Source organism: Mercurialis annua, linkage group LG6 (genome assembly GCF_937616625.2).
Source record: "Mercurialis annua linkage group LG6, ddMerAnnu1.2, whole genome shotgun sequence".
NCBI classification, from domain to species: Eukaryota; Viridiplantae; Streptophyta; class Magnoliopsida; order Malpighiales; family Euphorbiaceae; genus Mercurialis; species Mercurialis annua.
The window spans coordinates 4,771,979-4,796,732 of NC_065575.1; the positions used below are offsets into that span (position 1 = coordinate 4,771,979).

At 30.3% G+C, this 24,754-nt stretch overlaps 4 protein-coding genes across 5 annotated transcripts; all 4 read left to right on the forward strand.

The window, feature by feature from the left end:
* The first annotated feature begins 3,005 nt into the window (after positions 1–3,005).
* LOC126686084 (heavy metal-associated isoprenylated plant protein 9) lies at positions 3,006–5,954 on the forward strand. 2 transcript variants are annotated; one of them, XM_050380108.2, is made up of 5 exons: positions 3,006–3,322; positions 3,432–3,577; positions 4,302–4,474; positions 4,560–4,650; positions 5,290–5,954. In XM_050380108.2, the coding sequence occupies exons 1-5, from the start codon at positions 3,300–3,302 to the stop codon at positions 5,769–5,771; spliced, it is 915 nt and encodes a 304-aa protein (XP_050236065.1). In that variant the 5' UTR covers positions 3,006–3,299; the 3' UTR covers positions 5,772–5,954. The 2 variants fall into 2 exon arrangements, with proteins under 2 accessions (XP_050236065.1, XP_050236063.1); XM_050380106.2 differs by having other exon boundaries at positions 3,007–3,320; positions 3,418–3,577.
* Positions 5,955–9,974: 4,020 nt separating this feature from the next.
* LOC126653600 (uncharacterized) lies at positions 9,975–11,822 on the forward strand. The gene is made up of 2 exons (XM_050347522.2): positions 9,975–10,148; positions 11,492–11,822. Exons 1-2 carry the CDS (start codon positions 10,028–10,030, stop codon positions 11,761–11,763), a joined length of 393 nt encoding a protein of 130 aa, XP_050203479.1. The 5' UTR covers positions 9,975–10,027; the 3' UTR covers positions 11,764–11,822.
* Positions 11,823–18,333: 6,511 nt separating this feature from the next.
* On the forward strand, positions 18,334–20,883 carry LOC126687469 (valine N-monooxygenase 1-like). Its single transcript, XM_050382031.1, has 2 exons — positions 18,334–19,311; positions 20,254–20,883. The coding sequence occupies exons 1-2, from the start codon at positions 18,334–18,336 to the stop codon at positions 20,881–20,883; spliced, it is 1,608 nt and encodes a 535-aa protein (XP_050237988.1).
* Positions 20,884–23,715: 2,832 nt separating this feature from the next.
* LOC126687470 (uncharacterized) lies at positions 23,716–24,660 on the forward strand. The gene has a single exon (XM_050382032.1). The coding sequence runs from the start codon at positions 23,716–23,718 to the stop codon at positions 24,658–24,660; it is 945 nt and encodes a 314-aa protein (XP_050237989.1).
* The last annotated feature ends 94 nt before the right edge of the window (positions 24,661–24,754 follow it).

Consider the following 24,754-nt stretch of genomic DNA (forward strand, 5'->3'; position numbering starts at 1 on the left):
GAAAAAAAATAAAAATATATAAAAAGGGTAAAAAGAAATTTGGAGCAGGCCATGTGATATGAAACTTTTCTTTATCTTTTGTAACTTTACATGCAGAGCTTCATACTTTTTTTGTCATTCCCACGTTTGCTCCATCACCAACTTTTATGAATTTTTAAAAAACAAAGGTACTTTGCTTAATGATATAAAGTTTTTAGAAAATACAAACTAATTGTTCCATATGCAGCAATATTTCAAGATAAACAAACCAGTTAAAATACAAAATTTAATTAGTTGGATAGTTTTTTTTTTGAAATAAAGTATCAAAGCGCCCCCTAAACCTGTGACACGGAGTCATCGAACCCAATTTATACTTTTTTGAGCAACTAACCCCAAAACTCTTTATTGTTGGTCAAAAAATCCATAATTGTATTTTTAAAACGCGTAAAATATAAATCGGAGGTGAGGGATGTAAAAAAGTAATTAGATATTTCTCAAATTGTTGCGATATAATAATTGTAAATTTATTTTTTGAAATAAAAATATAAATTATGGGATTATTTGACCATAAAATGAAGAGTTTTGGGGTTAATTGTTTAAAAAGGTATAAAATGAGTTAGATGACCATGTGTAACAAATTTAAAAGGCGCGTTGACCCTTTGTTCGTTATTTTTGCAAATAAAAAAATATCACTTTATAGTTTTCCATGAGTCTGTTTTCATATTTTTCGAGTGTTGTTAAATATATCAATGACTAGTCATTTGAAACTGATGATGTTAGATAAATTAATTAAGTTTGCCTTAAAACTATATTAATCTTAAAATTTCAAAAATATATATTAACTATTTGTTACCTAGAGCTTCTACACGATATCTTTTAGTTCATAACTATATAATTCTTCAACTTTTAATTTTATTATATAAAAGCTCTTATATCATTCATTCTCGATAAAAAAAACGACGTGAAAATATTTTCCTCAAAAAACGCACACCGGAAATAATAAAAATAGTAAAATTCACTATTGTAAATTTGTCTTTACATATGTACGTAAATTGGATACTTCATGTATTCTAATAATAATAATAATAATAATAATAATAATAATAATAAGTTTGTCTTTGGAAACTATTATTTTCTATTAAAATTTAATTTACTTCTCAAAAACAAATTCAATTTAATTATTAAATATAGGCCTTAAATATAATGCATGCAATTTAAATATATAATTTTCAAACTTGAACTGATAAAATCAAGAGAAATTCTTAGGTAGACTCAGTCCACCACGTTATCCATAGACTAAACCTATCATATTATGACACGTCATTAAAATAATGGCACTATCGTAACATTACTATTTAAAAGTGTAAATAAGTAATAAAGAAAATTACGATAGAGTTCTTTTTTAGATTTTTAAGTAATTATTTTATTTACTGATGTAAAAATTTATTTTTATTCAAAAGCAGTGGTTCAAATCAAACTTCAAACTATTGAAATAGTATTGTTATGAATCGGCAAAATAGCAAAAAGAAGGTTGGCAGATTAAGAATTAAACTCAATTATTTTTGGAACTAATCAAACTTTAGGAATCCAAGTTGTCCATATTACATGTTACATTTGTCTGACACATCAGCATATCATCATCGAAAATCCACCAGGTCGGTGCAAAATGGAACTATTATCATTTTCAATTCCTCTCTTTTTCATTCCCTTTTGGACAAAAATATATCAAATAAATAATTTCAACTGTTTTTCGATCAACAATATATTATGAAGATAAAAGTAGGACTTACATTTACTTAAATTTGATTTTTCATGGTAGCATTGATAATAATAATAAATGTACATATGACACACTTATTGAACTCAAATTTATTTAGTTTGATTATTTTGATTGAGGTTGCACCCAAATTTAACAATATAGTCATATGTCCAAAAACCGAACCAAATTTTAAAATTGAAATTTCATTATAATACAAAATTGAACCAAAATTTGTTGGTTTAGTTCAATTGTTCAGTTTGGTTCGATTTTACACACTCCTATATTTATTTATAGGTCTAATAATAAGAAAAACCATTCACCATTAAACCTCTTTTTAATTCCATCCTAACGTTGTAATTTCGTTAAGTTCACCCAAATTCACACCTTTGGTCTTTAATTTCACCTTTAAAAATATAAATTGAACTCTTTTTCACTCGACAAACATTCATAAAACTCTTATAAATTACTTATTTGAACTCTTTTTCACTCAAAAAAATTTAAAAATAAATAACTTATTTGAACTTTTTTTGAATAAAAATGAAAATAATTTAGTACTTAAGGGTGAAATTGAAGTCCAAATGTGTGAACTTGGGTGCAATTGACGAAGTTACAATGTTAGGGTGCAATTAAGAAAGAGTTGAGATTAGGTGAGTGGTTTTTTTTGTTAACAGGCCTTATTTACATGATTTCAAAAAGATAAATAAAATTCGTGTTTGACTCAAGACTCATGTTCGAAAATAACTAAAAACACTCATTAATATATTTTTTAACTAAATTAAAACACAAGTTCAAAAAGAAATAAAGTTATTACACAAAAAAGAAAGTATATAGTACAATTTAAGACATTAATTAATACTACTTTTTATTTACTTTTTTTTAATTTTTCTTTGTCTCGGCTTCACAAATTGAAGTTTAAAAAGTGCGAATTTTGGTGCAATTAACAAAGTTACAACGTTAGAGTAAAATTAAAAAAGAATTAAAAGTTATTTTGGTTAGTAGGCCTTATTTATATGGTTTCAAAAAGATAAATAAAATTCATGTTTGACTCAACTAATAGACTCATGATCGAAAAATACTAAAAACACTCATTAATATATTTTTTTAATTAAATTAAAACATAAATTCAAAAAGAAATAAAGTTTATACTTTATACACTAAAAAGAAAGTATATACAATTTCAGACATTAATGAATACTTTTTACTTACTTTTTTTTAAATTTTTTCTTTGTCTCGGCTTCACATATTCATCTCCCCTTCCATTATAAATCTATGCCAACTCTGCTCCACTAAATTCTCCCCCTCTCCCTTTTCCCTACAGTTCTGCCTGCTATTATATCCATACAAAATTTTCTTTAATTTTGTTAATTTAGTGGCATTGCATGTGCTCTTGGGATCACTCAATTTTATGCTCATCAATTAGCCCCACCGTCCATCCTTAAATTTTATTCTCGATTTTCTCATTCTTTTCTACGTATATAAGCTTCCTTTTCACTACTTTCATCTCACTGAACCTCACTTTCAGCAAAATTACACTCAACTTCTACATTAGTTTTAAGTGAAAATGGGCGAGGAAGTTAAGCAGGTGATTATAATTTTTTAAGTGCATTTTGTTTTTGTTTAGTTTAATTAATTAATTTAGTTTAAGTGATGAATTTATATTTTTATGTTGATATATTTAGGTAGAGGCAAAGCCAGAAGAGAAAAAAGAGGAAGAGAAGCCGGCAGTTGAAGAGAAGAAGGAAGAGGAGCCAAAGGCAGCATCTCCTGTTGTGTTGTTTGTGGACTTGCATTGTGTTGGGTGTGCCAAGAAAATTGAGAATTCCATTATGAAAATTAGGGGTATGTATTTCTTTATTACAATTCAATAATTGTTTTTATTGCTAATTGTCAATATTTAACAACTATCAAATTTCATTTTTCTATTTTATAGTTTCAACGACCACACCAATTTCTTTTTTGTTAATAATCATTTAAGGTGAAATTTTACGGATTTTATTGATAATTATTTAAAGACCTTATGTGTAAAAAAATAATTTTTTTAACCTTTTGCAATTTTAACCAAAACTTTAAAACTCTGCAATTTTAATCTAATTTTAAACGTTAGTCATTTAGCCACACGTTGTCAAAAAACCATTCCAACGCGGAAACCATGGACCCCTCCCTCTTCACACTTTCATAATTTTAACCAAAATTTTACTTTAATTCCAGCCCGATTGGAGTGACTTGGCTAAAATTGTTGCAAACATTTAAAATTAGATTAAAATTATAAAGTTATAAAATGTCGATTTTTCTGGAAAATGGCGATTACGAAAAGTAAAAATGTTTCAATTTTATGGCCCATTACTTTTTATTTAAAGTAATATTTTATAAGCAGAAACTTATAGTATTTACTTTATTTTGGTTGTTATATGTTTATGGTGATTTTAGCACTTTAAACATAAAAAACACTTGCTGTTAATTTTAGCATTTCTTATGGTGCAAGTAAAACACCAAAGAAAAAAAGTTAATACTAATTTTTAGGACTGAATTAAGATGTGTATTTGTTTGTGAACATAAAATGCAGGTGTGGAAGGAGTAGAGATAGATATGGGTAAAAACCAAGTGACCATAAAAGGAATAGTGGAACCACAGGCTATTTGTAATAGAATTATGAAGAAAACCAAGAGAAAAGCTCAGGTTTTGTCTCCATTGCCTCAGGCTGAGGGTGAACCATTGCCCCAACTTGTCACCTCACAGGTTTGTCAATATAGAGTTTTATCTTATTTTACTTCTAAAATATTTATAATTTGTGTTGATTTTGCAAATGTATATGCAAATTCAGGTTAGTGGATCAACAACTGTGGAGCTTAGTATAAATATGCACTGTGAGGCCTGTGCTGATCAACTTAAAAGAAAGATACTCAAAATGAGGGGTAATTATTTTTTTATCTCATGAAGGACTAGTTTTACTATTTTTTTTATTAATTATTTCATATTTAATATCCAAAGAAACAAAAAAAATTAGAAAAAAATTAAATCTTTGGGTATTTTAGTTTTTTTGAGATATCCTTTTCTACATTTTGTAATTAGTGTGACTAGCCAACTGAGCAGGCAGTTGAGTGTGACTAACCAACTGCAAGAAAGATGACATAGGAATCCAAGTGGCCAAGGTGTTGCCACATCAGCTAATGGTGGCACTCCTTGATATGCAATGAAATTAATTATGGATATGGGAAAATTGATATAGGATATATTTTGAAAAATAAAACATTATAACAATGCATTAAAAATAACAAATTTAGATTTTTTGGATCTAGAAGATGAAATTTTAAAAAATTAATTATGGGGAATAACACAAATTTTTTGTAATTTATAAATTTTTATTTTATTTTATCAAACCACTAATTTTATTAAATATAACAGAACAGATATTCTTAAACTCCTCGATTCAAAAGTTGTCTAAATAGTTCTTTTGAACCGGGTAAATATGCTTTCCTTAAAAGTTTAATAGTTAGTACTAATTTATTTGATTTTAAGAATTTTAATTTTTTTTTTACTTTAAATTTAAACAGGAGTACAAACGGCTGTAACAGAGTTAAGCACAGGAAAAGTAACAGTGACAGGCACCATGGACGCAGAAAAACTTGTAGATTATGTTTACAGAAGAACCAAAAAGCAAGCCAGAATCGTACCACAGCCACAGCCAGAACCAGCACCAGAACCAGAACCAAAACCAGAAGAGAAGAAGGAAGAAGAACCAAAACCAGCTGCAGAAGAACCAAAACCAGCTGCAGAAGAAGCAAAACCAGCAGCTGCAGAAGAAGCAAAACCAGAAGAGAAAAAAGAAGAAGATAAAAAAGCAGAACCAGAAGAACCCAAAAAAGAAGAACCTGAAACTAATAGAGAAGAAGAACATGAAATCATAACAATGGTTGATGAGGACAGCATGAAGAGGATGATGTTTAATTATTATCAACCACTTTATGTGATGGAAAGAATTCCACCACCTCAGCTCTTCAGTGATGAAAATCCTAATGCATGTTCTATTTCATGATCATATGTAATTATATATTAGGTTTAACTGCTATAAAAATCACGAACTTTAACGTGTTTTATAATTTTAACATGAATTTTAAAATTTGCCAATTCGGACACCAATTTGTGAATTTTTGCATTCCAAAACACCGATCACTTTTCTATCAAAAAAATGTTGATGTGGACGCCGGAATAGTGTTTATTCCGGCGTCCACATCAACATTTTTTTGATAGAAAAGTGATCGGTGTTTTAAACTGTTAAAATTTAAAAATTGGTGTTTAACATTGTAAAATTGAAAATTCATGTTAAAATTATAAAATATCTTAAAGTTCATGGATTTTTAAGCAATTGAGCCTAATTAATATGTAATCTACTATACTATTGGTATATAGCAACTGTATTTGCATTGCATGCACTTCCAAAAATGATAAGAATTTTAGAAAGCTTCATCAATGGGAAGGTTTAAAAATATTGAGTATTAATTTGTTTTATATTGCTCATTTGTTGCATTTCCATCAGTATTAAAAATAATTAATAGAGTCATTATTTATTCATATTTAATGGATTGTATTATATATGATGAAATTGTTGGAATAAAGAAGTTTGAGATGTAAAGAGTCCAAGGAATGAATTGTGATGAAATTCTTAGATATAATTACCTTGAATCTCTTTTACTAATTTTAGAGACATGACGCAATTGAGGATGGTAGATGAAACTGCAGCAAAACAAGCCGGATTTTGCTTTTAATTTCTTTATTTTTCTTCTTTTTATGTGCTTCATGGATTGGAATCATTTGTAAGTGTAGGAATTTCATGTTGAGATTTTTTAATACTTTGATCAAGTACTTTTGTCATGTCAAAAAGAATTTTAAAATATTTGTTATCTAATTAATTTTTTGTTATATTAGCTTGTCTTGTAATTAATATTATATGATTTTATTATTAATTCTAGTTTTTATTTGTTCAAATTTACTAGTGTAATATAATATAATTAATTTTGAATGGCACTTCATCGATTTTAGTTAAAGTTTAGTTCATATATATTAATTTATAAAAGTGTTAATTTTATATAAAATCACAATCTTTATATATTTTTTCATTTTAATTACATTTTTTAAAAAGTGTCAAATAAAATCACCACCTTTCATTGTTTTATAAATCTATCACCGATGAAAAAATTTGGTCTTTTTTCTCCCAAATAAATATCATAATAATGCCCCAATTAACACAAAAAATATATTTCTTTTACTCCGTTTTTGTTAATTTCGGCTGTCTAGTCAATAAAAATACACTGAATTTTTATATTCGTGATAGATTTGCAAAAAAATAAAAGGTGGTAATTTTATTTGACATTTTTTAAAAAACGTGATTAGAATAAAAAGAACGTGTAAAAATTGTGATTTATATAAAATTGACCCTTTATACAATATTCTTTCTAAATAAATGTTCAAAACATATTTAAAGATCTAGAGATCTGATGTAGTTAGTCTTTTAACTAACAATTATATCATCCTAAAAAGATTCTTTTATTAATCTTTTCCCATCATTTATGTAAACAGTGAGTGATATTCCTGCGTATACTAACTTTGTAGTATATAAAATGCACATGAGCTAAATGTGGAATAAAACATGATATGTTTTAGGCTAAATGTTATAAAAAAAGTCACGCCTTTTATAAAAGTTTCACAAAAGTTCTGATCTTTCAATTTTGTCGATTTTGGCTAAAAATAAATTATTTGGTTTCAATTGTGGCCAACTCTCAATTTAATTTCAATTTGTCTATGTGTCGCCTATTTGGCATGCATATATATTGAAAAGATAGGACTTTTCTGAAACCAAATAATCCATTTTTGGCCAAAATCGACAAAATTGAAAGGTAAGTATTCAAAAAATAAATTAAAAAAATTTATTTATTCGATTTTAAAATAATAAAAATTTAATTATTCAATTTTAAACGCACAAAAATAAAAAAAATAAAAAATTATTATTATATATATATTCATGAAAAGTAAATATATATAAAAAAAATTGATTATGCTCATAAATTTATTGAATTAAATATTTTAATATTCGAATTTAGCTTGATTAATATTAATCGAGTTAAATTTGCATACGTTCGATTCAATTTTAAAATTAATTAATAAAAAATACTTAATTTGATTTTAGATGATAAAAATGTGTAAAGATTCCGAAGAAAAATCATTGTGATGGGGTGTCACATGGTGGGACCATTACTAAAGTATATGAGATCTGAGTCATCTGAATAAGCCAACAAAGAATGAAAATGGGACCCATGCAAACGTGGCAGGTAGCGTTGGTGGTGGACAATACTATCATTCCTGTTGACCTGTCTCTTTTGGCTTATACGGAAAGAGCCACAGCCACGTCATGGGCTAAATTCTTGACTTCCATAAAAGTGGATAAAAGAATCCGGAGAAATTATAGAATGTTCATGTATTATCTACCATAATGATTAATTCAATTAAATTTAGGATAAATCTATTTTGGGTTTTAAAGTGATACGATTTTAATTCATTACTTTTTATTTGTCTTTTCTAAATTTTTAAATTTTTATGTTTTGATTTATTGGATTCTTAAGTGGATTAATTCAAGGACGACCTAACAATCCAGTGAATCAAAAAGCAAAAAAATTGAGGATCCAATTAACCAAATGAAATCCACTTAAGGACCAAATAGAGCAAAAAGTTGAATTTAAAGACTTCAAAAAGCAAAATAAAAGATGAGTGATATAATAAACTAAAATTATATAATTTAAAAAAATTATTTATAATTTATATTATTATACTAAAAGAGTAACACAACTGAAATATTTATGATATTGAAACGTTATTTATTTGTTTTTTTATATTAACAATAATATGAAATACAGTTTCATATACAATATCTTTTTCAGAATTAAATTACCTTTATAACCTATATCTATTGAAATATTTTATTACTTAACATATTTTCTGAATAATTTAAATGTAAAGACATAATATTTTAAATAAATTTTTATATTCTAAATTTGTGTGAACCGTCTTATTTATAACGATACATGTGGGCGATTGATTTATAATCACAATTACAAAATTATAAAAGCCACATCAATTCTAAATAAAATAAACTAATTAGTTATTCATTAATATAGTTGCATCTAATTGATTTCGGATCAATTACGCCACATGTTAATTAAATTTAAATTAATTTTCTTTTTTGAAAATTGAACACTAAGATTATATATACATGTAATTTCTACATGTACGTGTTAAAGGAGTTCATGATAATGAATTTGGTTTAAACAATTATTTTTGTTTTGATTAAGAAATGTTTTTTTTTTTTTTTTTTTAACAAAGGCTAAAATTTTGATTAAGAAATGTAGAAAAGTAGTTTAGGAGGAGTCAGCAAAAGGAAGGAATTGAATTGCATGTGCATGGCTGTATGACCAACAAGAAAAGCACACAAAAAGGAACAATTTTAGAATCCCTAATTCCAGTTTCTTAATTAATAAATGGCTTAACTTCATTGATAAGGTAAACAAACCCACATGACAGCCAATTGCTTTAGGCCACATAAAATATAGATCCCATTAAAAATATAAAACAATATATGCAAAAGTATTTTTGATTAATTATTATCAAATGTAGATGCCGACTTAGTCTTTTTATTAGTCTATGTCACCAAATCTAAACACCAAAAAATTCACCTTATCAGAACTTTTTAAGTTATTATGCAGTGGTGGGGTTAAATACTTTTGAGGTCACCTAGTTAACTTTTTTATAAAACAGTTGTCGGATTATAAAAAATTATAAAATGGTAAACGAATTATAGTTTTTTATGCAAAATAGTTACGGATTTATAAAAAATTATAAAATATTTAACCTAAATGAATTAAAAGTTAATAATTTTACTTGATAAATTGATTCTCTCACAAATTCTGAAAATACATATAATGTCAATTTTACATAATTGAATAATGAATATTAATGATCTAAACTTAATTAACAAAGCATCTTTGGAATATAAATCTTTTCCAAATTAAAAAATACAGAAAAAAAAAAGAAACCTGCATGATCCGTAAAGTATAAAAATAAAAAATGAGTTGAAGAAAATGAAAAGAGAAAAAGTGATGAATGGGACGTCACATAATACATTTCATTTATCCATTTATAAAAGCATAGTATAAGAAAATCCTATATATATGTAATGCATTCATGACAACTCTATCAGGAATTTGCAATTAAATTGAATGCAAATTAAAAAAGTTGGATGAAATGGAGAACATGCAAATAGTTGCTGCAAAAAATGTGGAGGCACAGTTTGTGGAGATGATGGTGCCTCTCTATTCCTACGGCTGTGAAAAGAAAGTTAAGAAGGCCTTATCCCATCTCAAAGGTAACACAATTTCTTCTTAAATCTATAACATAAATCCCCGCGAATCGCCCTTGATTGTTCTAATATCGTTATCTTAAATATATGATAATTATTTAAAAAAATACATTTGTTTTCCTGTAATAGATCTTTGATTGCTAGTAATGTGACAGGAATATTAGTTCTGTAAATTAAAATATTTATGACAATATGACTAAGATCGAAATAACTGGGTGCATTATATTATCAAAGAGATACTTGTTCAATTGCGCATGATATGGGTACACCCTAATGAATTTAAATTTGTATAGGTTTCTTGCATTTACTCTAGCTGGAGATTTGTTTTTGTTTTTTGAACACTGGATTACAGATTTAGAGGTGAGCTGAGTAACAAGGGTAGTTCACCCCATAAACTAATTTCATTAAATTTCATAGTTGGTCATGAAAAAAATAGAAATATTAAATAAACTTTTTTTAAAAAGAAGAGTAACATTTAAAAAGATATGTGTTGAATTTTTTTTCAATGATAGGATATTATATTGATAAAGCGACTATAAAAGTCTCAAATTCAGTCACAATATTAAAATAAATTAATACAACAAAGAAGGATATTCTGACTATCTAATAAGATGACATCCAAAAACAGTCTATTACATAAAATTTGAAAAACTAAATTCTAAAATAGATCTATCTAAATGAGTATAACAATTTATAGATTTTAAAAAAATACAATAAAAAACCCTAGATCTATCACAAATTCAAAGAACATAAACCAAATTGTAAAAAATTTAAATCTGCAAATTAATTTACTAATAAAATGCAAAAAACATTTAGATTGACGACCCACCTGTTGTGGACAATTTCTAGACAATGATGCTGCCAACATTTTATTTTTCCAAAATTATAAATTTCTCAAATAATTTTTTTAAAATTTAACTCATTATTTAGATAATTACTACATATTGACCCCCTTAATTATATAAAAAAAATTAGATTGTATATATCATATGATATTCTTTTCTATTTTGCCCCTTTTAGTTTTGATTTCTGGCTATGCCACTGTTTCTAGATGATATTTTGGAGAAGAGCGAATCTATGTAGATAGATTAACACACAAAAAAATGAAAAGTACAGTAAAACTAATGATATATGGTACGAATTATCTCTTAATTGCCAAACTATGGCCTCCAGAGTTTGGGGGCAGGGGAGAAAGAGAGTACAAAACATCTTAGTCGATTTAATGTGTTGCATTGATGTGGTATATTAATTGCATGAGATAATTACTCTCCAGATTTATTATCAAAAAGTACTATTAATGACTACAAGAATTGTAATTTGTTTGTTCTCCAATACTATATGCTATGCAGGAATATATTCAGTAAAGGTGGATTTCTATAATCAGAAGGTGACAGTATGGGGAATATGCAACAAAAATGATGTATTAGCAACCATGAAAAGCAAGAGAAAAGAAGCTCGTTTTTGGAATCAACAAGAAGATGATGTTATTCAAATGGAAGACCAACAAAAATCACCATTTCATTCCAATAATAAGCCTTCTGCAACCCTAATTAAGACTTCTTCTCTAACTCTAAACTGGAAGGCTTGGACAAAAGCCTTTACCAGATCACTTTCTTTTTAATCTTAACCAACTATATTGTACAAATTATTCTATATTAAATATTTATAAACAATTTACCACTCTCTCACCTTATAATCTAACTGAATTAAACTAAATTGATTTAGTTAGTTTTATAAACTATTATGTAATTCAGTGTCAAAAGTTGCAATGTGTGATTCTGTTACCTATAAGTTTCACCAAATAATATATGAACATATCATAATAAGATTGAAAATCATATTGAGATTGATTGTTATATTACTCGCCATCATCTTCAGAACGGCACATTGGCAGGTTAAAGATTCTGAGGATCACCGAACTTTGTTCAAGTTGTAAAATGGTCACCCAATTTCAAAACGTTACAAAATGGTCATTTTACTATAAAAACCCGACTTCCGGCGATCTCTAAATAAATTCCGGCCAATTATTTTCTGCGTGGCAGCCGGAGACCGTATCACCCTCCCTTTTTTTCCATGTCATCATCTTCTTCCTCAGATTTCTTAAAAATTAAACACCTAAAATGGAAAAAAAATTAACCATCTCCTACCACCTACACCATCACCATCTGCCACCCCTACCTGCGGCCGCCACCCTTACCAGCCGCCTTCCTTACTTTTCTTCTGAGACGAACCAGACGAAGAGATCTTCGTTTGGTTCGAACCCAGACGAAGATCTCTTCGTCTAGGAACGAACCCAGATGGAGATCTTCGTCTGGGTTCGTTCCCGGACGAAGCTTTTCGTTTGGGGATGAACGCAGACGGAGAGCTCCGTCGGCTTTCATCCCTAGATGAAAATTTTTGTTGACATTCGTCCCTAAACAGCATTCGACGGTCTGAATGGTGGTCGTGTGCTAGAGGAGGTGGAAGTGCTGGGACAAAGAGATGGCAGCGGCACTGGGAGGTGAAGGTGGTGGCGGCGCTGCAACATGAAGATGGAGTTGTAGGGTATTTTTTGTTTGGAGGAAGAAGAAGAAGAAGAAGAAGCTGACATGGCTGTTAGCAAAAAGCCAACTCGTAGTACTCGACAAGTCGAGGTCGAACCCACAAGGACTAGAGGTTTAAGGTGAGTGAAATCGATTGTGAAATTCAATTCGGAAAGCAATGATTTAAGATTGGTTTTAGGTAACAATTCTAACAACTAAGAATCAACTAAACGCTAAAATGCAATAACTCAAATAGCACTAATGATCAACGATTTAAAATCAATAAAGGGAAACGTCAAGGGATTGGCAATCACACCTAGGTCATGCATTCATGTTTGGTCAAATCGGAAGTATTTCAAGGGCCGAGTGAAGTCTAATGCGTCATTCCCGCTCTCTCGAGCCTCAAGGAACAACAAAACCGCTACCTAATCACCTAATCAATACCAAGCTCACTCTCGTGTTACAAGGCATAACCAAACAATAAACTAGCGATTAATCAATCAACTCTAGGGCCACCTAAGTTCAAACCCACTCTCGTGGCGCTCTAAAACCTAGGTTTTCAATCCTATTAGTCAATCTAATCAACCAACTCTCGGTGCATTAATCAAACTCTAAACATGATTAGGGTAGTTAATCCTAAACAAGCAATAAGTAATAGGAGTAAAACATGAGTGAACAACAATAAGAACCAACCAATCATACAACCCTAGGCTATCATACCAACCCCCTAACAAGGGGCTTAGCCACTCATGGCTAAGTTCTCAATACAAGCACTAATCAAACAACTAAACATTAAAAAGTAGAGAAAGGTTACCTTAAGTAAAATGGAAGAACAATAACTCATACAAGATAATGAATGTTGGATACCCTAATTTTTAAACATAAAGTGATACTTATAGTTTTCTCAAAAAGGAAATAAAAAAATATCCTACAAATGAGTGTTGGGCCAAAAGAGGAAATGTGCAAAAGCCTTGTCCTTTTTCTTCAGATTTTCGATTCTTGAATTAAGCCTTTGCACGAATCGTGCAACCCAACTTATCCCTGATTGCATAATCCGTGCAAGAAGTTGGAAAACATTCTGCCTCCTCTATTTGCCATGCACGAATCGTGCAAGGCTTGAAATGAGCTTGCACGATTCGTGCAACCTTCTGTCTTCCCGAAAGCTCCGCTTCTTTCACTCCCGGCTTTGCTCTTGCTTCCTTTCCTTGATTCTTTCTCTTTTAACGCCAAAGATGCATCATAACGCTCCGTTATCCTGAAACGCTTAAGCACACAAATAAGATATAAAAACACCTCAAAGTGCATAACAAAAGACATTACAATGCATCACAAACACTCTATAATATAGGAGTATTTTACTCCTATCAATGGCAAGCTAACATGGCAAGCTGATGTGGCAAATTATAAGATAATAGTATGACATGGTAAAAAAGGGAGGGGTGACTCGGACTCCAGCTGCCACGTCTGGTTTTTTTGGCCGGAATTCATTTACAGATCATCAGAGGTTCACTTAGTAAGAGTATGGTGACCTTTTTTTAGCGTTTTAAAATTCGGTGACCATTTTGTAACTTGGTGAAAGTTCAGTGACCCCCAGAATGTTTAACTCGCACATTGGCGTTGCCATTTGTCTCTTCTTCCTTACAGCTTGCAGATTTATTTACCAAATCATTGTACTCTTCGCGCTTTCGTTTTTTGACTGACAAACTCTCGATGCTCATTGCTATCGCATCATGAGTTTGAAGGGGGATGTTAGCAGAATTAATATGCTATTGGAGTAGTGGCCAAGTATAAGACTTGGAGTAGTGGCAAAGTATAAGATATTTTCCTTTATTATTTTTTAGCTTTGCCTATATAAAGGCCTCTTTTGTTATTCTAGACTTTAAGACTTTCTCTTTTATTGTTAGCTTCTATTTCTTTTGTATCTTATCATTCTATTCAATCAATGGTTTTGGATTACTCCATTAATGTTAACTCACAGCTGCAAGTATGGCGAAATTAATCAGGAATGGGGGTTCTGATACTGTTCACAGCCAAACCGTGGCCTTCAAAAAATGCTGGAATTCAGAGGCCCCTCCGAGAGTTAAATTTTTCTTTTGGACGGCTTTGCACAAGAGCGTTCCAACGCTTTCCTTTCTTGCTTCCCGAGGAATCATTCTAAATGATATCTTGAAATGTGGGATTTGTGGTGATATTGAAAATCAAGATCATTATTTTCATGCATTGCATTTTTGCAAGAAAAATATGGAATTTTGTTTTTCAAAAAATGGGTTTAGCTTGGGTGATGCCTCGGTCATCTACAGATTTTTTCTACCAATGGATATCCTTATTTCCAAACGGAGGATGCACGGACCTTTGGACTACTACTTGGATTATATTTATTTGAAAAATTTAAAAGTGTCGAAATAGAAGGATTTTTCAGCAAAAGGAATCATCTATGGTGGATGTTATTTCCGTTGTTTCATTAATGCGGCTTTCTTTTATAAGTGTAGTCATCCGTCTTTTATTTATTCGGGTTTAGATTCATATAGAAATTTAGATAGTGTTTTTCTTCCTTGATTTGTTTTTCCTTTCGGAGTTTTAGTCTTTTTGGCTTAAGCTCTTGAATTTGGTTCTTGCCATTTTTTTGGCTTTTAATATATTTATTCATAAAAAAAAAATGAGAAAACTAACAAAAACACATAACAAACCATATTTAGTAGTTGAGACCACAATAAGTATATAAACAGAAACTGCAAGCAATAAACTTGGAATTCCGTCGAAAGGAATGGGCGGCAATGTCTTGATTGCTACAATCATATGATTTTTTACTAATCTGCTAAATAACTTCAAACTGTAAATGCACCAACATCATTATAAACCAAAATACTTAAATCGATTAATGCAAGAAATAAAGTAGCTGAATACTTAAGTAGTTTTAATTGGTAGCAGTAAGAGCAAAGCAACATTTACTAAGTAAAACTATAATAAAAAGGCCTAATTACTTAAAAAAACTCACCTTATAATATTTTTGCATTTATACCCTAATTTAAAAAAAATCAATTGTACCTTATTTTAGATTTTTATGTTTCGCCTCTATCCGAAGTAATAAATTGACCTCTTTTTATCAGAAAAAAGGTTAAAGTAGTCTTTCATTTTTAACTTTTTTTTTTTTGATAATTAGGGAGGGGGGAGTGAGGCTCGAACACGAGACCTCTTATCAAGATACCTGTGGATAGGGGTGAGCAAAAACCGAACCAAACCATTAATCCGATCCAAACCAACCCGAAATTAATTTTGGTTTGGTTAAAATGGTTAAAATGGATTGGTTTGGTTTCAAATTATAAAAAAATATGGTTTTTGGTTTTGGTTTGGTTTCAACTAGTGGTTAACCGAACCGACCGAAAAACCGAAGTTTACAATAATATTATTTTTATAAATATTTATATATGTATAAATAAATATAAAATTTATTTATTGAAATATTTATATATAAATATAATATGTGTGTATAGATACATATATGAAAATAAAATATATAAACTAATACACACATATAAGTAAAAATTATTACGTATAATTTTAATTTTTACGTATAATTATATATAATATTTAACTAAATCTATATTAACCAAACCGAACCAAACCAAACCGAAACCGATGCCAAAATTTGGTTAACCGAATCGAAATTTTACGTAGATATTTGGCGTGGTTTGATTTTTATATTTTCCTTTAAAATATAGTTTGGTTTTGGAGTTTATTAAACCAAACCGAACCGAACCGAACCATGCTCACCCCTGCCTGTGGATATTACCACTGTGCTACAAGAGCACTGACATTTTTAACTTATATTCTAATTAGACGTTAAGGTTATTGATTGTACAAAAACATCTTCTTCCTTAAAAATTCAACTAATAATAATTATTTAATTTATATCAATTATCAATAATTTTTTCAAAATTAAAAATCATAAAATAAATAAAATTTACATAAAATAAATCTATAAATTCTTTTTCGGTTTTCCCACGAAGTAGGAGCACGAACTGCTCCTCCTTCATGGAAGAGCAGCTCGTACCCCTTCCTTCTATGTAATGAGTAGATCTGCTATTTCCTTCCAGTCGTGCTCCTCCGATGGAAGGAACACTATAAGAAATACTAAAATTAGCAGTATATATTTTTGTTATTGTTTGCACCACAATTAAAAATATGCATGGCTAAAAGGCCATAAAAGCCCATGTTCTTCTCAAAAGATACAAATTGCCTCTAGAAGTTGGTTCCAGAAGTTGACTAACAGAAGTTGGTTCCAGAAGTTGATTCCAGATGTTGAATTCCAAAAGTTGACTATAGAGGTTGACTTAGAAGATTTGTCAGAAGTTGGTTCTAGAGGTTCACTCTAGGTTTGACCAAAAGTTGCTCAAAGGTTGACTCCAGAAGTTGATTTGAGTCTAGAGGTTGACTCCAGAAGTTGATTTGAGTCTAGAGGGTGACTTCAAAGGTTGACTTCAGAGGTTGACTTCAAACCAGTAATTCTCAGAAGATTCAGAAGGCCCAAGTGCATTTTCAAAAGAGTAAGCCCGTATTTAAGATGGCTATTAAATTGTGTTTTAAATGGCTCAAAGCCCCAGGATATTTTTATCAGAAGAATAAAGTTTAAAAAAGCATGTGCTTTTGAGAAGTAACAGTTCAAAGACTACAATCTACATTTTCTTAGAGGTGGGAAAGGTGCTTTCAAAACATGTGCAGTTGAAGATGACAAGCAGTTTTTGTAAAAACTAAAAGCTATAAATAAGACAAGAGCAGGAAGATTAAAGACCTGATCAAATTCCACAGAAACACGTCCAAAAATACACAACCTTTGTAATACACAACCTATGTGTTTATCCTTATTTTTGTTTTCGTTTCAAATCAGTGAATCCAGCCATTTCAGTGGACTTGGAGCTGATGCGTGCCAAAAGTACTGAATAATAAACAAATAACAATGTTAGTCCATATCAGATTCAAGTGGTATGAAATATTTGAAATTCCTGATTTGGAGCAATAATAAAAGTAATGGTCTCCAAAAATAGAAATTAGAAATACAGTACCATTTTAGCTAATAACCCACATTTCCACTATTTCTTAAAAATAATTGTATATTAAATTCTCTGCTTTACTGAATTATTTGTAAATTACAAAAAAAGTAATGAGTTAATTTTCGTTCAAAAAATATTTGGCTATAATTTTATTACAAAAAAATCATTGAGTTCGTGAATTACAAAAAGGTACTGAATTATATCTTTTGTTAAAAAAAAGACACGAGTTATACCTCATTTTGTAATTTTGGCAATGCCATATAAGCAAAAACGCTTTCGTTGTAATAAAACCATAACCGAATGACCTTTTTTTACCGAAAGTTAACTCGTATTTTTTTTATAATTTGTGAATGACTCGGTAACCCACGGAGTTTAATATCCAGAATTTTCAGGGTGCTGATTTAATTAAAATGACAGGAAAGATAATGATAGATTTGCACTAGAAGTAGCTTTTTGGCAAATGATGCACAAAATCGAACTAGATTTTCTTTCGTTATTTGAAAAATATACCAGATTTTCTACATCTTTTTACAATGATCATCTCAGGCTTACGAATGCAGTCAAATTTAAACTATATTAAGACAGTAACACTCAACAAATCCAAAAACTATTCAGACCAATATGGGATTAAACATTACAGATACACCTTTTCTTACCACCGCCGCCACCACTATGGCCACGCTCGTCATCGTCTTGATTTCCGTTGTTGTCTGTGCTATAAAAATTCTTAAGATGTCTACAACTCAGAAAAAACTTAACCAGAGCCTCCCACTCCCTCCAGGTCCTAAACCATGGCCATTAATCGGAAATATCCCGGAGATAATTCGCTACAAACCCACATTCCGGTGGATCCACCAGCTGATGAAGGAACTCAACACCGATATTTGCCTTATTCGTCTATGGAATACTAATATTGTCTCTATCAACTGTCCTATCCTCGCAAACGAAATGCTTAAACAGAACGATGCAGTTTTCGCTAGCCGACCACTGGCTTTTTCTGCTAAGTGCATGACCGGAGGATACTTGACGACAGTTCTTGTTCCTTATAATGATCAGTGGAAGAAAATGAGAAAGATTCTAACGTCGGAGATTCTTTCGCCGGCTAGACACCAATGGCTGCATGATAAAAGAAATGAGGAGGCAGATAATCTTGTGTTCTATGTTCATAATCAGTACAAATGCAATAAGGCTGTTAATTTAAGATTAGCCACCCGCCTTTACAGTGGTAACGTGATCAGAAAGATAATCTTTGGCCGGAGATACTTCGGAAAAGGAACGGATAATGGAGGACCGGGGCGCGAAGAAATCGATCATGTTGATGCAGTTTTTGCTGCACTGAAATATATGTATGCATTTTGTTTATCTGATTACTTGCCAAATATCTTGCAGAGGTTTTATTTTGATGGACAGAAAAAGATCATTGTTAGGGCAAACAAGATCATAAGGGGCTACCAAAACCCTTTAATAGATGAAAGAATTAGACAATGGAAGAGTGGTGAAAGAAAAATAATGGAGGACTTGCTTGATGTTTTCATCACCCTCCGAGATTCTGACGGCAGGCCATTGCTCAACGACGATGAGATCAAAAATCAACTCGCTGTAAGACTACTATTCTTTCTTTTAAAGGCGTAATATGATTTTATATTTCCATAAATAACTGTTTTGACATATATGCATGTTTTGTTTTTTGATAAAAATATATGCACGTTTTTAAATGAAAATTTGAATAATTTATTCCGTTAATTTTACAAATTGAGACGATTATAACAAAAAACATGTCTAGTCCGATGTAGATTTATTTAATTGGTCCAACTACCAAAAAAAGTTTTATAACTTTAATTGCATTGGTATTTAAATATTTGTTCTAATTCGCTAAATTGATAGACCATATGGTTCAATTTTTTTGAAAAAAAAAACATATAACGAAAGGGTCAAAGTTATGGAAATAAGCCAAATATATTTTTCTAACGAGAACTATAGTCCGGCAAAAGACTTTTTTAGATCCATAAATTTGACAAAATCAAATATATTTCTAAAAATCAATTTTGACATTCTGTTCCAATAATTTTACAAATTGAAATAAATATATACAATTCTCGATTTAAACCTATTTCGAAAATATAGTTTTATAATTTTATAAATAACTATTTTACACAATTGATTTTTTATTTTAGTTTATGAAGGATTATTTGAATTTAAAATGAGGATTATGTATACGAAAATATGTTTAAATTGAGAGTTGGATATATGTGTTCCAATTTGTAAAATGATGGGTCATAATGTTTAAATTATTTTTTAAGGATATATCGGATAAAATGGTCAAAGTAATAGATTTAGAAAAGCATTTGGCCTTTCTAATATTATGTAAATAGATATTAACATTATTAATGCATAATCATCAATAATTAAACTTAGTTATCTATAAAAATAAATTGTAAGATTCAATCGTTAATAAAATCAAGATTAACTTCCTTGTTATATAAATGAGATTAACTTCTTCTTTTTAATTTTTAAATATATAACGCATTATTTATTTGTCAGGAGGTGATGATAGCATCAATAGATAACCCGGCGAATGCTGTAGAATGGGCAATGGCTGAGATGCTAAATCAGCCTAAAATGTTGGAGAAAGCAACGAAAGAATTAGATATGATCGTTGGAAAGGAGAGACTTGTTCAAGAATCTGATATTGCAAAACTGAACTATCTAAATGCGTGTGCAAAAGAAGCATTTAGGCTGCATCCAGTTTCATATTTCAATCCTCCTCATTTTGCAATGCAAGATACTACACTTGGTGGTTATTTCATCCCTAAAGGTAGCTGGACATATCTTAGTCGCGCTAGTCTTGGCCGGAACCCTAATACATGGCAAGATCCCCTCAAATTCAATCCCGAGCGCCACTTGGATAACGGGGAAGTCGTCCTGACCAAGCATGACCCGAGGTTTATAATTTTTAGCACAGGTCGTCGAGGATGTGTAGGCACTTTGCTTGGTAGTTGCATGACAACTATGTTACTTGCGAGGATGATCCAATGCTTTTCCTGGAGTCTGCCGGAGAATGTAGTCAATGTTGATCTTACGGAAGCTGTTGATGATCTCAGTCTCGCTAACCCGGTCATGGCATTTGGTATGCCTCGATTGGCTCCTCATATGTATCCTACTTCATCTTGAAATAGCTTTTTGCGTTAATGCGATAAGAAAAGGAAAAAAAAAGAAATTTAGTAGTATTAATTTTATATGTATTACTATTGGTATAATTTATATAGAATATATTGCAAGCTATGCATAAAAAACAATTTACGGTGATCTGTAAAGTTCTACAAATTCTATCCTAATTTTGATTGTAATAATGCTAGTTCAATCAATTAAAAAATTTACCTGTAAAGATTGTTTCGTCAGATAGACACAAATGGCTTCATTAAAAAAAATTGAGGCAGATAATCATGTGTTTTATCTTCATAATCGGGTGAAATAGTTTTGCGATTATCGAACTATAACTTTTTATGAAATGATTATTGAATTATTAAAAGATATAAAATGGATTACCAAATTATAATTTTACTATAAAACAATTATTGGATTGTAAAAAGTTACAAAACGATTGTCAAGTTATATCTTTTACAAAATAGTTATCGGCTTGTTGATGTAGACAAAGAAAGAAAATACAGTCATACAGCAAGCAGATAACTATTTTGAAAAAACGCTTTAATTAGGAAAAGGAACGACTGATGGAGGACCGGGACATGAAGAAATCGATCGAGTTCAATGCATTTTGCTGGACTTAAATATTTGTATGCATTCTGTATCACTTATTACATGCCAAATTTGTTGCAAGGATTTGATTTTGATGGACAGAAAAAGATAATTCTTAGGGCAAAAAGATCATAATTAAGGGACTCCCCAAACCCTTTAATAGATGAAAGAAATAAACAATGAAAGAGTGGTAAAAAGAAATTAATGGAAGACTTTCTTGATTTTTTTTCATCACCCTCCAGTTTTAAAAATATTGACTTGATGTTCAACAAAAACAAATTATCAGAAAACAATATTCATAAAGTGAAATAGCTTAATTTAATTAGATGTAAAAAATAATAAAATAAATGTTGGATAAAACTACTTTAATTATGTCCAACATATAAATTAATTTATTATATATATATATATATATATATATATATATATATATATATATATATATATATATATATATATATATATATATATATATATATATATATATATATATATATATATATATATATATATATATATATATATATATATATATATCTGTGTGTGTGTCTTCCTTAAAAATATTTCTCTAATAATTAATATTTATATAGAATATATTTTAAATTTCATAAATTATTAAATAATAATATTATTAATTATCTGACATGAAACTAAGTTGGTTCTCTGAAATTTTATTAATTATTAGAGTTATTAATTTATTGAATATTTAATATTAAAGAATCTATTGTAATCTAAATTTTATTTTATGCTTTCCCAAAAATTTATGTAAAATTTATAATTTTCTGAGAAAAAAACAATTATTTCATAGTGAATAATATTTATTTTAGGTTTAATCACCAAAAAAATCTTCACCTTTTAACCCCTTTTCAGTTGCACCCTGACGTTACAATTTTGTCAGTTGCACCCTAATTCGCACCTTTGTGTTTCAATTCCACCTCAAAATCAAATTGGACTTTTTTCACTTGGGAAAAATTTATAAAAACCCTTATAAAGTACTCGTTTGAACTCTTTTTCATATAAAAAGTTAAAAATGGATGACTTATTTTTACTTTTTTCAAATGAAAAAGAGATCAATTTAGTACTTGAGGTTGGAATTGAAAACCAAAGGTGCGAATTAGGGTGCAACTGACAAAATTACAACGTCATGGTGCATTTGAAAAGGGGCTAAAAGGTGGGGGTTTTTTGGTGATTAAGTCTTTATTTTATTATTCAAATAACCCAAACTTTGTCTTATCGGTTTTGTTAAGTTTGGTTTAAAAAGCTGAAGGTTACTAAACTTAAGTTTAATTTTGAAAAAGGATATTCAAAATTAATTTATTTTTTAAAAAGTTATTGCATTTTAATATTTTTATTATTGGTTGATATTTTAATAAAATACCTAAAAAGTTCAGGTAGAAATAAAATACAGGCTATATCATTTCTTAATAAATAATTTGGCTACTCACATTTTCCACCTCAACCCTTATTACGATTATGTGTCAGTTTTTGCTGGAAAGCTTATCAATATAACAACAGGTAATCAAAAAAATAAAGTTTTATAATTTTAATGAAATAAATCAATCTTCAATAATTTTTTGAAATTAGGCTAATTAAGTTCAATAACCCCTAATATTTTATTTTTGCAAGTTTCTAAAACAAATGTGGTCACTTCCAACTAGAAACTTTGATAAAAAGAAAAACTTCCAACCAGAAATTAGCACCTTAATACATCCATCATATTTGGCTAATTTCCAACAGAAATCATCTATCTACGAATTTCTCCATCTATCTATTCAAACAAAATCAAAAAACAAGACTAATCCACGTGCTAAATGAAATTAAAGAACTCATGAAAACCTATAAATTTTGGTTTTGGTAAGTTATGCAGCCATGCATATACATAATAATAACTGAACCTTTACTAATTAGTAATTACAAATCCGAAAACTAAGCATCAACAACAACACCACAAACCCTATTTCCCTCTTCTTCTCTCTCTCTCCCCATTACTTTCTCTCTCTACCTCTTTCTCTAAACCAAAAACCTTTTTTGTAACGGTGCACCAGCCTGTTCCTCTCCCTGCCGGTTGGGAATTGGGGAGAGAAATATTACCATCTCTCCCCACCTTCCCTTCCGCCCCGTTCGACGTAAAACGCATGTTTTTTCGAATCCTCCCCGAAATCTCATGCGTTTTCGTCTTCTTCTGCTGCTTCTCAGGCCACCACCGTTACGTTAGCGGGTCGTCCCTTCGACCACCGCTATTATTGTGCCATGGTTAACATTCCTCCCTCGGTATTGCTCGATTCCATTTTAGATTCCGCCACTCTTTGTTGTATAAGCAGTCTCCTTCTTCTCTCGCTCATCTCGCTAGCATTCGTGTTCCACCTTCGTTTTAAATCTCGTGATGCTCGTAAATTACAGAGTTTTAACTCGCTTTGGACCGTCCGGTTTCTTCTTGTTACGTTCATCATCTTATGGGCGTTCAGTGAGCTTCTCCGTTTGTCGTTCTTTCGTCGGAAATATCTATTCCCGTTCTTGCCATCTCTAACCCTAAAACAACAAGCGAATTTCTGTAAAGTCCATGTCGTTTTCTCGTTCGGATTCTTCGAGCCTGGTTTTCTTGTAACACAGCTTTTTCTCGTTAACGTGTCGATCAAGAAAAGAACCCCACACGGTTGTTGGGCGGTCGTTTTCGTCTTGGCGACGTGTTTTCCGGTTCTGTTCATGCAAGTTTTGCTTGTATTTTTCTCAGGATTGGATCAATTACCATTGGCCGATGTTTTTCTAAGAAGCTCGAAAATTTGGAGAAATGATATCGGCGATGAAGTAGTATTATGTGTATATCCATTGATGAGTTCTATAATATTTGGTTCGTTCGGAATTTGGTATTTGATCGTCTTCGCATTGTCGTGTTTTAAGATGGTAACACTCGTCATAAACAAAGGGTTAAGAATTCGAATTTACGGGTTAGCTTTTACAGTTTTAATAATGTTACCATTAGAAATTATTTTTCTTGTTTTATCGATTATTTGGGGACCGGAGGAAATGCCTTATTCTGCATTTGCATTTCTTGTGTTTGCTACCACATTGGTTATTGCTGCCATGGGTGAAGGCATTATGGTGATCAAACCTATAGTTGATTCGTTGGCTGCCGGAGAAGATAAAGTTTTTCCGAGCCCTTCGGACCGATTATCATCGGAGATGGAGAAGCTGTAAAATGATGGTGACAATGTGGAAATATTGAATTGTAAATGATGATCTAAATTCTGATGAATTGAATGGATGTGAATTCTCGTTCGCGCACGGGTTC